The 16,462-nt window shown below is 38.3% G+C and overlaps 1 protein-coding gene across 2 annotated transcripts; it reads right to left on the reverse strand.

The window, feature by feature from the left end:
- Positions 1-266: 266 nt before the first annotated feature.
- LOC135461575 (STE20-related kinase adapter protein alpha-like) lies at positions 267-16,063 on the reverse strand. Of its 2 annotated transcripts, none has more exons than XM_064738736.1 (13): positions 15,971-16,063; positions 14,057-14,191; positions 13,145-13,240; positions 10,074-10,179; positions 9,169-9,287; positions 8,720-8,828; positions 8,033-8,156; positions 7,199-7,370; positions 6,759-6,863; positions 5,415-5,508; positions 2,519-2,648; positions 2,116-2,240; positions 267-1,364 (listed from the first exon to the last, which is right to left on the reverse strand). In XM_064738736.1, the coding sequence occupies exons 2-13, from the start codon at positions 14,066-14,068 to the stop codon at positions 1,294-1,296; spliced, it is 1,263 nt and encodes a 420-aa protein (XP_064594806.1). In that variant the 5' UTR covers positions 14,069-14,191; positions 15,971-16,063; the 3' UTR covers positions 267-1,293. The 2 variants fall into 2 exon arrangements, with proteins under 2 accessions (XP_064594806.1, XP_064594805.1); XM_064738735.1 differs by having other exon boundaries at positions 15,709-16,027.
- Positions 16,064-16,462: the final 399 nt, after the last annotated feature.

Here is a 16,462-nt window from a genome sequence, read left to right on the forward strand (position 1 = left end):
TACATTTATTTACTTATTTATCTGACAAGTGTTTATTGTACTCATGATTTTTTCACTTCCATAACACCACAGGTTTCATGGATGGAGAAACTGTGTGGAATCCAGGCTCCTGACAATGGTCCTGACTTATTGCTTGTTTGGGGCCACTGGATTATAATCCTAATATGTTTATCTAGGCTGATATGACATAACATTTCAGAATTTAGGATTTCAGCAACAGATGGAAAATTAAATTGTTCAGCCAGGCTTACACAGACAACAGCTGGATTTATTTATTTATTGAAGAATACTCAAGAATATTTCACTTACACAGCATCTAGCATTATAATGAGAGGAAACCAGACACAGCCCGGGGAAACCCATAAGTCACCAGATTATAATCATACCATGTCTATCCGGGCAGATATAAGTAACAGCTGGAATCCTGTAATGTTAATTTCAGCCAGGCAGTTATGAACAACAGCTGAAATCATGTATTGTTCAGCTAGGCCAATGTGAAGAACAGCTGGAATCCTGTATTGTTCAGCCAGGCCCATGTGAACAACAGCTAAAATCCTATATTGTTCACCAAGGCCAATATGAAGAACAACTGGAATCTTGCATTGTTCAGCCATGTTCTTACGCGTAAAAGCTAAAATGCTATTGTAAATAGCAACTGAAATCCTTAAACGTCAAGCCATGCTAATATGAAAAACACCGGTCAAGCCAGGCAAGCATTGTGCTTTTGCAAATACTGCAAACAGTTGCAACCCTGAAATGTCCTTCCAGGCTAATATGAATAACAGCTGTCTGATGTAACTAACAGCTAAATCATCTATGTCCAGCTAGGCTGATATGAATAACAGCTGAATCATGTAATATCCAGCCAGGCTGACATGAATAACAGTGGCAATCGTGTAATATCAACATGAATTACTCTGGTAATCATGTAATGTTAGTTATATATCACATGTAACTAACAGCCCAGCCACACTGGAATCTATGAGAACTGGGATCGTGTAATATGCAGCAATGGCATCCTCTTGTACAGTTCTGTATACATGAATGTCCCAGGTATTCTACTGTGACCAGCCTTCACGACACTGTCATCTGTTCATCTTAGCAGCCAGGGCAGGATAACACCACAGCTCCATTCACTTTGATGTGACACCAGACAAACACCAGGCATCTCCTCGAATCTTCATATGAATCCTTATTTTACCAGCACAGAGTATCTGAACAAATTGACAGACAAAACTGCATTTATCATGACAAAACATGGTGCTTTTAATACCAGTGTTCAACATCTGCCATCTAAAATATCCAAGGCTCTGCTATACTGATGTTTTCCAGCTGTGAGGTTGTAGCTTCTAGTGTAACATCGCCTGAAAACACAAATCATTGCCATTATGGCTGTCAGAACAATATGTAATAAAACAAACATTGTGTAAGTCAAATGTTGTTTTTGCCTGTGATACAGTACATACAGAATTTAGAGAATTTAGAACATGTTTAGATTAGGTGGCTTAATTTTTTATATCAGCTCAGTGGATTTTTTTTTTATTGGCCAATTTAAGAATGTCTTAAATGCAGCCACTGAATGAAGCACAAAAAAGTTGAAGAAAATATTAGCATGGTGATCACAGTGATAGTGCACTCTCGACCTCCACCAATGATACAATGGGAAAAATCACAAATTAAAATAAAATAAAAATGTATTATAGGCGTCAGAATGCAGATTTCTAACATGAAAAGTTAGCTGAATTGGAATCTTGGAATGTGAAACTAGAGGGTCATTCAGACAGGCAGTGGGGTAAATTTATCCTTCGGTTTTTCTGCCTTTTCTACTTCCAGTTTTGACAAGCCAACAAAGGGAGGCATTACCTTGCTTGCCATATATATATATATATATATATATATATATATATATATATATATATACATACACACATTTGAATTGTGATTTTATGTCAAGTGATTCAAGAGTAATTAAGGTAAAACAAAACACTCATCAGGAGCATAGATCTACAATTCAAAATTTTGAATAATAAATAGTTGAAATACATGCACATTATTTTCTTAGCTTTCAATCTGTCCAGGAGTACTATGTCCTCATGATGAAACATCACTACTTACATTTTGGCAAGTCGCCAAGGTTGGTCAGTGGTGACACAGGATATAATAACTCGGGCAAAACCTCACTGGTCTTCTTTTTCAAACTTTTAAGAAATGGATGCCCCAGAAGAATAGTAGCACTTGGCCTAAAAGAGAAAATAACAAAAAGATTCACAAAGGGATAAAAATCAAGGTGGTACAAAATCCTGATTGAAAGATTTGAAACTTCTTTAGAGGGCTTCACTACTAGTACGCAATTGTTGCTATACTGGTAACCACTTGAATGTGAAAATATCACATGAGTATGAAGAGAAAAAATTTGTCTTTGAGGTTGACTGCATAACCCTGATACATGTACCTCTGATCATAAGTGGCGGATTTGTACATGGACTAGTAAGAAAAACAATGTCATAAAAACACCCACCTTCTTCGGGGATCTTTTTCCAAACAAATGTCAACAAAATTATGAAAGTGCCTAGAAAATGTCCTCTGGGAAGCATATTTTGCAGCAGAATGTCTTTTTTCCCCTTCCTCGGATTGAACTCTCTGCTCACCTAAAACAGCAATGATTTCCTAATAATGTGGTTATTCACCTAAAACAGCCATGGTTTATGACCAACATAGCTGCTCACCTAAACACCACTGGTTTGTGACCAACATGGCTGCTTACCTTAACACCAATGGTTATGAGCAACATGGCTGCTCACCTGAACACAACTGGTTTATCACCATGGCTGCTCACCTAAACACCACTGGTTTGTGACCAACATGTCTGCTCACCTTAACACCAATGGATATGAGCAGCATGGCTGCTCACATAAACACTACTGGTTTATGACCAACATGGCTGCTCACCTAAACACTACTGGTTTATGACCAACATGGTTGCTCACCTTAACACCAATGGTTTATGAGCAACATGGCTGCTCACCTAAACACAACTGGTTTATGAGCAACATGGCTGCTCACCTAAACACCACTGGTTTGTGACCAACATGGCTGCTCACCTTAACACCAATGGTTGTGAGCAACATGCCTGCTCAACTAAACACCACTGGTTTATGACCAACATGGCTGCTCACCTAAACACTACTGGTTTGTGACCAACATGGCTGCTCACCTTAATACCAATGGTTTATGACCAACATGGCTGCTCACCTAAACACAACTGGTGTATGACCACCATGACTGCTCACCTAAACACCACTGGTTTATGAGCAACATGGCTGCTCACCTAAACACCACTGGTTTATGAGCAACATGGCTGCTCACCTTAACACCAATGGTTATGAGCAACATGGCTGCTCACATAAACACCACTGGTTTATGACCAACATGGCTGCTCACCTAAACACCACTGGTTATGACCAACATGGCTGCTCACCTTAACACCATTGGTTTATGACCAACAAGGCTGCTCACCTTAACACCAATGGTCTATGACCGACATGGCTGCTCACCTAAACACCACTGGTTTATGACCAACATGGCTGCTCAAGTCATTACCATATCTATTTGTTCGGTTAGTGTGAGCATGAAAATCTTCATTGTATGTACCACTGCGAGCACTCCCTTTGCCACAACCATCCCACCCCCCACCCCTGAATCTGCCACTGACTTATGTATGTGGCAACAGATCAAGGCTACACATGTCGTAATACAATAAATGTTTTGGTCCTTACATTGTGTAGTTGTATCTCAACAGTACAAATATGGCAACAACACATAAAATACATGTACAATATGTCCACCTTTTCAGGATTATATCCAAATGTTCATCACATATAGCTAACATAATTAACAGCTCATTCCACAATTTAACAGATAACTTCTTCAAAGGACGCCGAAAACCTTTGTGTACTTAGTCTGTTGACATTCACACAATTAGAAAGATCAACTATTGGGCAGTAACCCAACAGGTCAAGCAGTGCTACAGATAATTTTACGAGGTATATGTAGTGTGGTATGCCCACTTTTCCAAGAGAGGGTAAGCCTACTGCGGTACACATTTCCTGAAAATGATCAACACTTCACTATTTTGGGTCCCCAGCAATACAGCTGAAAAGTGTGAGGTGATATTACGATGATTACAATAGCAGAACTTGCTAAACAGTAACCCAAATGGCCATATTTTTAGCCCTAGCAAACACTAGAAAATGTCACAAGTACAAATATCACAGTAGTCATTCTCCATGACTGCGGATAGTGGTACATGAGCCTTTGCCTCAGTTTCTGATAACATGTTGTGGAGAGCCTCGCACATGTAAATTACTCTGATATAAGATCTACTTTCGATTTTGACAGGATTGTTGGCTTTAAATCTCGCATGTACACTATACCTTGATCAGGAATTTAGGCGTTCACACAAATCGTCATGCGTGTTCAGTGCGCTCTGTTTTAATTTTAGAAATGCATCATCTAATTTTTTAAGCCCATTCACGCCTGCATGCCCCTTATCTGTAGCACTGGGGTCAAGGTCAAACGGCGTACCCGCTGTCTAATAGCTTCAACATTCTACAATTTCACCATTTTGGTGACTAACAAAGCGCTCGATTGCCGGAAGGCGGGCCTTAATATTATTAGGAGCTGTTAAATACATGAACGTAGGCTACCTTACATGGTGTAAGTCTTCTCACTACATATGCTAGGTACTGACTGGCATGTGACATTTACCATCATGATCCTCAAAACAGCACAAGCGCATTTGATAAACTTTCATGACACAGAACTAAATGAATAATGAATGAATGCATGACTCCAAACATAATTAAAGTTTATACTCAATGCTTAATCATAACATATAACTCCCAACAAGACAATAAAGAAATTATCACGAAAGGAAGCTAATATTTGACCATAACACAAGGTCTATTTCGTTAAGCTGACACTTCGTACTAGGGCGAAACTATTTCCTGCAATTTCTTCACATTTTATCATGCCTCTATAATAGGTCTCTGGCGTTTCTCCCCAACAGACCCATAAGAAGGACAGACCTAATCGAGGTTAGAGTTAACCTGGTTGTCTAGACTAAATAAGTGGTTTTGTACCTGGTCATTAACAATTTTTCCATATACTGGTATGGATGAATAACTGGTAGTGTTTCAACCATATAGTGGCAACTGTACATTTATATGACAAAATTGCCACAATAAGCTCGGCATGGAAAACATGGGCATGAGAATTAACTTGAAAGTGTCGTTCATGAGATACAATGTACTACAGTGAACAGTAAGCTCAATATCTATATATACCAAGACTAGAACAGTGAACATAAAACTATTACACCCACTGCCGGTGTGAAGAGAGTTAGTGGCCCTGACCTGCTGGCTGTGTGACCTCTGAGAGAAGGTCGGCGGGCAAGGTGCTGGAATCACACAGGACTGGCTTTATACCCTTTACCTTCTCCAGCAACATCTGAAAACAGCAGTAGGGATGAACATAAATCCTTATACGTCAGCTAAACACGCAAAAAAAGTAAGCTAATTTTTCTGTCTACTGTTAGCTGAAGATAAATGAGCTAGTTGCACTATCTGCTATGTCAGTTAGCTGAAGATAAGTGAGTCAGCTGTCCTATCTTCTCTTTCAGCTAGCTGAACATACATGTAAGTCAGCTAGTTGTCCTATCTACTGAGTCAGTTAGCTGAACATATTGAGCTAATTGTCCTATCTACTGAGCTGGACCTGCATGCCTTCTATTCTGCAAGTTCTTCTATTTATTGTCTCAGCTGAGCTTACAAAGTGAACTAGTTGTCCTATCTAATGTATCAGTTAGCGGAACATAAAAAGTCAGCTAAATGTCCTATCTACTGTGACAGCTGCACGTAAAAAGTGAACTAGTTGTACTATGTATTGTATCAGCTGAACATACAAAATGGGCTAGTTGTCCTGTCTTCTGTATCAGTGAGCTGAACATACAAGGTTAGGAAGCTGTCCTACTTATTGTATGAGTTAGATGAACATACAAAGTGAGCAAGGTGCATACTGTATCTGTTAGATGAACATTCAAGGTGAGCTAGTTGTCCTTTCTACTGTGTCAGTGAGCTGAACGTACAAGATGAGCTGGTTGCCCTATCTACTGTGTCAGTTAGCTGTGTCATACCAAGTGAGTTAGTTGTCCTACCTACTGTATCAGTGAACATACAAAGTGAGCTAGTTGTCCTGTCTATTGTATCTACTGTTTTGTCTGCAAGCAACCTGCGGATGGTCGTGGGTTTCCCCTGGGTTCTGCCCAGTTTCCTCCCACCAAAATGCTGGTTGCCTTCGCATAGGTGAAATATTTTTGAGTACAGCGTCGAACACCAATCAAATAAATAAATGAATAAATAAATATCTACTGTATCAGTGCGCTGAACATACAAAGTGAGCTAGGTGTCTTGTCTACTGTGTCAGTTAGCTGAAAGCAGCTATCCCCTACTTCACTGTATACCAGTGAGCTGATATTATCAGTGTTCAAAATAACTCTTGCCCTTTCTAGCAGTAAACTGAAAATAGATGTTTAACATCAAACCAACTCCTTGCCTTGAAATCTCCAAAGCAGTGAGTTTACAGCTTTGATTTGAAAAAAAAGGACATTCTGAAGACACCACTACCATATCCAGCATTTCACATACTCCCTAATATTCCCAATGTCTACAGAACAGTACTGTAATGCTGAGATCACATACCTGAGTGGCTGTCATGTCAGAGTAAGGAGCACAGCCATTGGCTAATTCACACGACAAAATCCCAATGCTGTAAATGTCAGATTTTGTATCGTATCCTGACAAGTTCTGGAGAAAAAAGAAAGATCATGTAATTAAGTAAGTCATCCTAATAATAATATGGGTTATGGTGCTAACAAGCACAGTTGAGATGTTTGTCTTTGAAATCCTACTTAAAATTCAACACAACCGACCATGAAGTACGCAGAAAAAATATTTTGTTGTTGATACATTTAAAAAGAGTTATCTTCAAAAATCAATAAACCATGATTGATTATTCTGATTGACCATGACCTCAAATTTGAGCATTTTCCTTTTATTATCCCGTACTTTATTTCTCACTCCTAATGATAATTTAATATGCCTTGATAAACTTGTGAGTTCCTTGTCAAAGTTTGTCTTACTTGTTCAAGGATTTCAGGAGCAAACCACTGGAGGGAGCGGGTGCAGTTTGATGGGTAGTCGTAAGCACAGCGAAAGCGTTGGCCTTCTCTAATCATGCAGTAAGCAGTCCGCAATCCACCCAGACAAACTCTCCCGTTGGCCGAGATCAACACATGGCTAGCTCGCACCGACCTGAAATAACCACAATGTAGAACAATATTGAACACACCCATTCAGGGGTCAAACTTTTCAAATATACGTCCTCTCAAATAGGTAAATAAAAGAAAATAAAATCAAAAAATTTTATCTATATATTTTATATAGAAAAAAGTATAAGGATTTTCACAAAGTTTTAGGACATAAAATTGGATATAAATTCATGGACACTGGCTCAGAAGTGCAATCTGGATAAACATCGCCCTATACATACCTGTGTATAATGGCAGTGGAGTACATACCTGTGTATGACGGCCCTCGAGTGCAATCTGTTTACATACTTGTGTATGGTGGTCCTTGAGGGCAGTCTGTTCACATACCTGTGTATGATAACCCTGGGGTGCAGTCTGTTTATATGCCTGTGTATGATGACCCTGGAGTGCAGTCCGTTTACATACCTGTGTATGGTGGTCCTCGAGGGCAGTCTGTTTACATACCTGTGTATGATAACCCTGGGGTGCAGTCTGTATATATGCCTGGGTATGATGACCCTGGAGTGCAGTCTGTTTACATACCTGTGCATGATGGTCCTGTAGTGGTCTGTTTACATAAGTGTGTATGATGGCCTGGGAATGCAGTCTGTTTACATACCTGTGTATGATGGCCTGGGAGTGCAGTCAGTTTACATGTGAACATACCTGTGTATGATGGCCCTGGAGTGCAAGTACTCTAACGCTTGAAGAATATCCCTTATCACATAAGCAATAGCTTGCTCAGGTAAGCCTCCACAGAAATGTGCATGTAGGAGATCAAAGCATGAACCTGAAATATACCACAATGGGAACAAATCAGTGTTACATACCACATAGGTGACCTGTACAAAAAACAGTCAATAGGCCATATTTATTTACTTATGAGAGAATACTACATAAACTATGTGTGCTTAAGTAAGTCATATCTGTACATACATGTAGTTGGACATACTATTCTTCCCTGAATAAATAAATTTATTCACCTAATTAGGGTTTTACACCATATTCAAGAATATTTCACTTATATCACAGCAGCCAGCATTATAGGGGAAGGTAATTGGGCAGAGCCCGATGGAAACCCACAGCCATTTGCAGGTTGCTGGCAGACCTTCCCACGTACGGCCGGAGAGGAAGCCAACGTGAGCTGGACTTGAACGCACAGCGACCAATTTGGTGAGAGGCTGCTGGGTCATAAGTAAAGAAAGTGAAGAGGCAAATTTCTGTATGGTGCACAAAAGCTACAGGGTCAACAGAGAGGTAGAGCATCTTATAAGAAATACGTACATGACAGGCCTGGTACAGGCACCAAGCAACGTGGGACAAATTTTCAATCAACTTTGTACATGAACTCACCAAATGCCATCATCGGTGTCACGCTCCACATCTCATGGTTGAAGACAAAAGAACAGAGCAATGGTAGAACCTTCTCATGTTGTAGCTGGTGACTTAGAACTGCTTCACTCTGCAGCAGAAGAGATAGAGTCATCAGTCTGAGTCACAGACCAAATATCCCTGTGTGAGATAGTGATAACAGTGTAACAGTGTGTAATAACATAAGGGATATTTCTGACTGAAATATCACTTTTATCAGTCAAGGAAATCCTGACATTTCACCTTGCAAGACAATCACAAGGTAGCATAAATTAAAAAAAGAGGACACGAATGACTATCTATACCCAAAAAGAACACCAACTGTTTTCAATGATACTGCAGAAGTGGCAATAAAAACTCAGTTACTCAAAAGAAAAGTTATCCCGAGAATGCTATTCAATTTTCACTCAGCATACAGCTCAGGGGAGTACCTGTAGTGTGTTGAAGTCAATAGGACATTTCTCCAGATCTGTGCGTCTGATGGCCACGTGGGTGCCCGAGGGAATGTGGCGGCCCAGGGTGATGGTGGATGCCTCCCCACAGGCTTTACCTGCAGCACAAACACAATATCAGGTAACCTTGGGTAAAGCCTGGAGACTGGTCTGAAAACAGTTGCACAATCTCATCGGGTTTAGAGTAAAAATATTAATAAATGAATGTTTTACTTTGAACAGAAGTCAAATTTACATGATGCAAAACACAAATTTCTTTTAAATACATGTGAGTATTGATATTAATCTGAGTAAATTTTACTTGGAACTACGCTTAATGCTGTTTTTGAGGACATGACAGCTGTCAGGTTTATGACTGGGGTCTTAGAGTAACACCATTCATTTTTAGGGAGTGGACTTAAACTACCATCAAACCAGAAAAGTTGGAAGTGAGCTCATTGCATGCCTAAACTTCCGCTCTCAGGGTAATCACCCTCTCTTTCATCTTGCCGTCAACTCAGATCGAGTGAAAATGAATGATAGTAAATCTCGTGTAAAACTTTAGATCATTTACCGTAATATATGATTTATGAAAATTCCTGAAGTATACGTAAATTATGGTTGTAGAAGTTAAATAAGCAGTTGTGTGTCCATTAAGAATCCCTGAATACCCCAGGGATCAAGGGCACCAATGTACCCAATGGAGTAAGTGAGTGATCATTACTACGGGGCACATGTTCTAATTCATCTCTCCCAGGCCTGACTACACATTACAACAGGGCATTTGTCAAGTACCTGACCACTTTCCTCAAGCACATCAGTCTTGCCATTATTCCAAAACATTCCTGAGAAAAGCATAGAGCACTGATTAAATTAGCAAATAAAGAAATGATCACAAGTAATACCTATCACAGTGTACAATTCATAGTAAGTTGGGTCTGTTTCAAAGTTAATCATCCCTTCACAGGTTCCTGCTCCCGTCATCTCTGCTGGCATGTAACGTTCATCTACCTGTCAACACAGAGCTACATGAACAAAGGCCTTCTGTGATATATAGCCAGCATACAGTCACATCAAGACACCTCCTGGATGCATAACTGTGCGTTCAACATGTTCTGGAGAGACGAAATTTAGTGGAGAAAAGAGTCAAATTTTTGGTTTACATTTACTGCTTTCTTTTGCTGTATCAGAGCTTTGGAATGTGTAATGACAAATGATGCAAGATGGATTAGTTACTTTTGCTGAATGTCTGGCTGACTTTTCTCCTGGGACAGAATCTACATGTACAACAAAAATACAGTCATTTAGAAGCAAGAAAACGAACTAATAAAAAATCCCTCTTATACCTCTATATTATGTACAAGTACAGGGTTCATACAGCACAATGCTGAATTAATTCTATGACTTTTTCAGCACCTTTTCAGACAGAATTCCATGATTTTTCAGGACCTTTCAGACAGAATTCCATGACTTTTCTAGGATATTCATTATCGGCTCACTCACCCTCAGCACTATGTCGTGATTTCCACTTTGATCACTTTACTAGCCATTTCTAATTACTTTGCAGTGCTATCGCTTGCAAAAAAAAATAGCTCCAACAATGTGAAATCTTGCTCTGATTAAATGTCAAGAATTTGAACCCTAAGGCAAGTTTTTTGTCAATGTAATCAATTTCCAGTAATTTCAAAGAAATTCAATGACCTGCACACAAATTTCATGACTTTCAATGCTTTAAAATTTAAATTTTAAATTCTGTTTTCCACAGCTGCATGAATCCTAATGTAGGTCCCATGTCACAGAAGACAAAACCTGTAAATTATTTACCTAGCAGACTTTCATTGGTGTTTGTCATACTCAAGAATATTTCACTCATCTGACAACAGCCAACATTATGTTGGGAGGAAACCGGGCAGACCCAGGGGTAGTTGCATGACAGCCTGCAGGTTTCTAGAAGACCATCCCATGTATGACCAGAGAGGAAGCCAGCATGAGCTGGACTCAAACTCACATCCACCGCATTAATGAGAGGCTTCTGAGTTATTGCACCTCACTGGTACGCTAATCGCTTGAGCCACAGAGGCCTCTAGTTAACAGATATATCATATATCTGTAATACTACAAACTATGTCACATGAGGCAGAAAGGTTACAAAAGAGAAATAAGAGAATATAGTTACACGGACCAGAATTCAGTGTCACAGGAGACATAAATAAGTGATATAAGTAAGCACCTTCCCTATTCCAATAGTGCCCTCTCCCTAAAATCGTAATATGAGTTATAAACTACATATACAATTTACTTACATAACCAACTTATCAAATTTTTCTCATAGGGCAATGTACATGTATGTCACAGGAGACATAAACTACAATTTAGAGTCCCAAGAGACATAAACTACAATTTAGAGTCCCAAGAGGCATAAACTACAATTTAGAGTCCCAAGAGACATAAACTGTCATTTAGAGTCCCAGGAGACATAAACTACAATTTAGAGTCCCAAGAGACATAAACTACAATTTAGAGTCCCAAGAGACATAAACTGTCATTTAGAGTCCCAGGAGACATAAACTACAATTTAGAGTCCCAAGAGACATAAACTACAATTTAGAGTCCCAAGAGACATAAACTGTCATTTAGAGTCCCAGGAGACATAAACTACAATTTAGAGTCCCAAGAGACATAAACTACAATTTAGAGTCCCAAGAGACATAAACTGTCATTTAGAGTCCCAGGAGACATCAACTACAATTCATAGTCACTTGGAAAATTAAACATAATTTATACATGTAGCTATAAGGAGACATAAACTACAATTTAGAGTCAAGGGAGACAGAAACTACAATCAATTCTTAATAACAGGAGAAATTAAGTGTAATTTATAGCTACAGGGACACATAATATACAATTTGTAGTGATAGGAGACATACAACTACAATTTACAGCCACAGGAGACATAAACAACAACTTATGTTAATAGAGGACAAACTACACTATGTAGTTATCAGAGGCAGAAACTACAACTTCTTGTCATAGGAGACTCACAAATACAATGTATAGTCAAAGGAGACATAAACTACAATTTATAGTCACAGGAGACATAAACAATAACTTCACGTCATAGAAGACAAACTACACTTTGCAGTCATTGGAGACATACAACTAGAAGGCATAGTCACAAGGAGACATACACTAGAATTCACAGACGCAGGAAACAAAAGCTAACAATTCCATATTAAGTAGAATATTATATTTATTTCATACCATAATAAAATTTATGTATTAGGTGCCAATAACACAAGGCCAGCTATGACTCAAGTCATAATTTGAAGTGTAAATCAAATGCTTATCTGTTGACCCTACCAGTTGTTACCAACTAAATTTTACGTCAAGACAAATCAGTTTACTTTACATATTTCTGTCATAAACAATGTGCATGTATGTCAAAGGAGACATAAATTAGTCAGTTTGTTTTACGTCATTTTATTCCATCTGTCTTACCACAATGTACACTTATGATGGCTGAAGAACATGAAACAAATAAAACATGCAACGCATAGAATTAACTGAAAATTAGAAGCACATCCATAAACAAAGAGAAAAACAGTAAATCATCAACCTTTCTGACCTCTGAAGCATTTTTTCAGTGGAATTTATGCACACAATAATTAAGACAATTATTATTAATTACAATTACTAAAAATGATTTCCATTAGTCATTAATGATGCAACCTTCATCAAATTGTGCAAATTATTTGTCTTTTATAGTTCTCTCAGAATGCTTCAAAATACTGGTTGCAAGGTGGCTTGAAAAAGTTGAAGAATTAGGGTAGCTGAAGCTATACCTGCACCAGAGTGCCACAGTGATGCAGTGAGACAAAATAAGTAACATGCCATGTGCTCATCATTTTCCACCATTTTAACTAGTTACGATATGGTTTAACCTCACTGCTGTGCCCACTATCGATTCTGTACTTACTCGCTTAGTTACTAGGGGTGGATATGGAATATCTCTGGGGTAAGGAGTTGCTGATTTAGGAGAGTCTTCCACGTGAGCCCGGGTGCAAGCACAGTGCTAATTTAACAAACAAATCAAGTCTTAAATGAAGTCATGCATAAAAGCACAAAGCTCTCAATAAAAGAAATTAAATGTAAGACACAATTCATAAAAAATGTCAAGGGCTTCCCAGAAATGAGTCCCAGAACCTTTAACAAGATAACATGTGAATACCATTAACAATTTGGTCATATTTCACACTTTAAAACGCTCCCACCATTCTAAAACCAGAAGGTTGGTTTTGAGACAAAAAACATGCCCGTCCTCTCCCACTTCATCCTAACATTGAATATCATATGATACTGAACAGGTCATATAATCAAGAATCATAATGGACGAAGAAGGAAAATATATGCTTAAAACCTTGGACAATCACACCTACAGACACATGTATAAATAATGGGTGATTAGCACCAGGGGTGTTTCCAAAGTAACTACATGTAAGCTTCAAACCAAAGTTTATGAGATTCAGTCCAGCAGTTCTGGAGATATTGCAGGAAAGACAATTTTAGCATGCTTTAATTTGCAAAAAGACAGACAAACGGACATACATGTACAAGCAGAGGCACTGACATGATCTATCCTTTTCTTGAGGCCTTGTCTTTAAAGTTTCATTTTTAAAAAAAGGGGCCCAACAGTTCTGGGGATATCACAAGGACATGGCTGCTGGATTAGGGACAGTACAAAGACAGCATATACCTGAATCTCCCCAAACACGAAAGAACTTTAATGCAAATCATTATAAAAAAAGCAACTGCTACCAAGGCCAGCTGTAATTTTTAAAATGGTTACATGGTCACCCAAGCAGAGCAAAAAGTCACATATAAAACATACCAAGAAAGACATGGAAGTAGATTTTGGTCCCAGAATAATGCTGATGAAATTGTGACAAAATTGATCCACAAAAAAGGAGGTTATTCAACCTCAGAAGTGTTCTCAATCCATGGTCTGAAGCCAGTGAACGATGTTCTGAAAATAAATAGATATAATTATATTTATTTATTTATCTACTTAACTGGTGTTTTACGCTGTACTCAAGAATATTTCACTTACACGAAGACCAGCATTATGGTGAGGGGAAACCGAGCATAGCCTGGGGGAAACCCACGACCATCTGCAGGTTGCTGCAAGACCTTCTCACATACGATATAATTATTGTATATAGATAGGTGTAGTCACGCAAAACAACTGGACAAGGAACATGTAAGGTATACAGGTATTTGACAGTTAAAACAAATTTCCTCATATAAATTTGATCCTAACGTGAATAAAGGTTTTTTTTTTTTTTAATATTAAGCAGTAGTTCTGAATGTTTTAATAGACAAAGGTCACAGCTCTTGATGAAAAATGACAAATAATTTATTTGTTTATTTATTTCATTGATTGGAATATTTAACTATAAAACAGTGGCCAGAATTATGGTGGGAGAAAAAAACTACTTGTTGACCATCTCTATTACAGTTTCATTACATGCTTAAATAAATCATCACCATGCTTGGTCTGTTCAGTTGTGACATTGAGTGAGTGAGGGATTGCTTAACGTCGTAAATTCTTTTATTTAGTGCTGCTTCCCTGAGACAACTTACTGAATTTCTGAGAAAATTTTTCCATCTAAAGAAATTTTGACAATTATCAGGACCTGTGTATGGGTGCATCCAAATATTAAAGGATGATTCAAGTTCAGTTCCATCCATCATCACCTTTGGTGAAAAAAGCAAGTGGACAGTCATCTTGCATATCTTCATTTACAGGCTTAATATCCAATGCACAATCAGGATCATGTACCATGTATCAATTTATGTTGATGACTGTCTTTACACTGATCCAATTGTTCAGGTTTAATTACATCTAGAGCTATTAAGCAAAGTATTATAGTCTGAATTTCTAACCAGAGTAAAGACCATAACATTACTTGGGCCAGAATATAACAGAAGGGAACATCTAGAAACTTATACTATTTATGGTTTAAAACTTTAACTGCTGTATCTTTTTATTCCCTATACGGCTTTGGCATGATTGTGCATGGACAATTTGACAATTTGAAATGTTGATGCCTGTATCTCATCTATTATTTGGCGGACAAATAATGCATGGCTGATTTTGAACAACTCAATCCAATAATCTTAAAATGGAATATCCATAAAATACATCTAGGAAATTCAGCCTTACAGAATGCCTATAGACAGAGTAGGAAATTTACAATCGATACCTGAGGACATAGATATATACCGGAATATCAAAGGTGATATTGGAATATGAAAGTTGCCTGTATACACGTACTACATGAATATGTTATAGTGCCTGCCTATGGCCGATAAATTGCAGTAGAACGTTTGACTTGGTGAACTGTACATGAATAATGCACCTCTAATAGTATTACTGGACAGTGTTAAACCGTTTGAGACAGTCCTTTCCCTAGATAATTCCTCCCTTTTAAAGATCGCCTGCATGAAAGTTCCTGTAGTCACAAAGCGCACCTAACTTACATAGCGATCAATACTGTAGGTATTACGTTGCCATGGTAGTTTTGTTAACGTAGCGCTACGTGCGTTTTGTGAAACGGGGCCCAGTAGCCTTCCGGTACCAGTACTTGCATTTTGATCCGATTACACTCCTGCTAATCTTATGTCGTTCTCATTTCTGTGGTGTTGTCCATCCTTATTGATATGCACACAGTTTTCCACAACACAAAATTACATTTCTGAATTACGTTGAAGTCAAACTTCTTATCACCTTTTGTCGTGTTACCTTAATAGATATCAAACCTCCAAAAATTTGCAAGATTGAAAATTTACAAGAAAACTGTCGTTGTTGCAACCATTTGCAGAGGAAAGGTACGAGTCAACTGCAAGAGATTCTATTGGATTATCTCCCTTCAATCATTCGCTAGCCCTCGTTAAAATACGGTAGGCTTGTCTAGGTCTGCCTAATAATATTAAAGGTCATTATTCAGTTAATGTTTCCACATACTGATCTACAACTGATCAAATTATTTTTCTTGTAAATATCTGTTGTGCTCATTACGACTACCGCTAGGCCTTACGTACATGACAAAGCAATGTTTTCGCCAGGTCACCCGGTGCCAACACCCCGGTACCGATAATCGAAAGGTGTTTTTAAAGGAGAGATTTGTCAATTTATCCTTTTTGTTAATTACGCTAAGCACCATTAACATTTACTTGGTGATTATGCCGCTTTCAACATGTTTGAGCAGAGCAATCACTGACTTGATGGCTGACG

Source organism: Liolophura sinensis, chromosome 1 (genome assembly GCF_032854445.1).
Source record: "Liolophura sinensis isolate JHLJ2023 chromosome 1, CUHK_Ljap_v2, whole genome shotgun sequence".
NCBI classification, from domain to species: domain Eukaryota; kingdom Metazoa; phylum Mollusca; class Polyplacophora; order Chitonida; family Chitonidae; genus Liolophura; species Liolophura sinensis.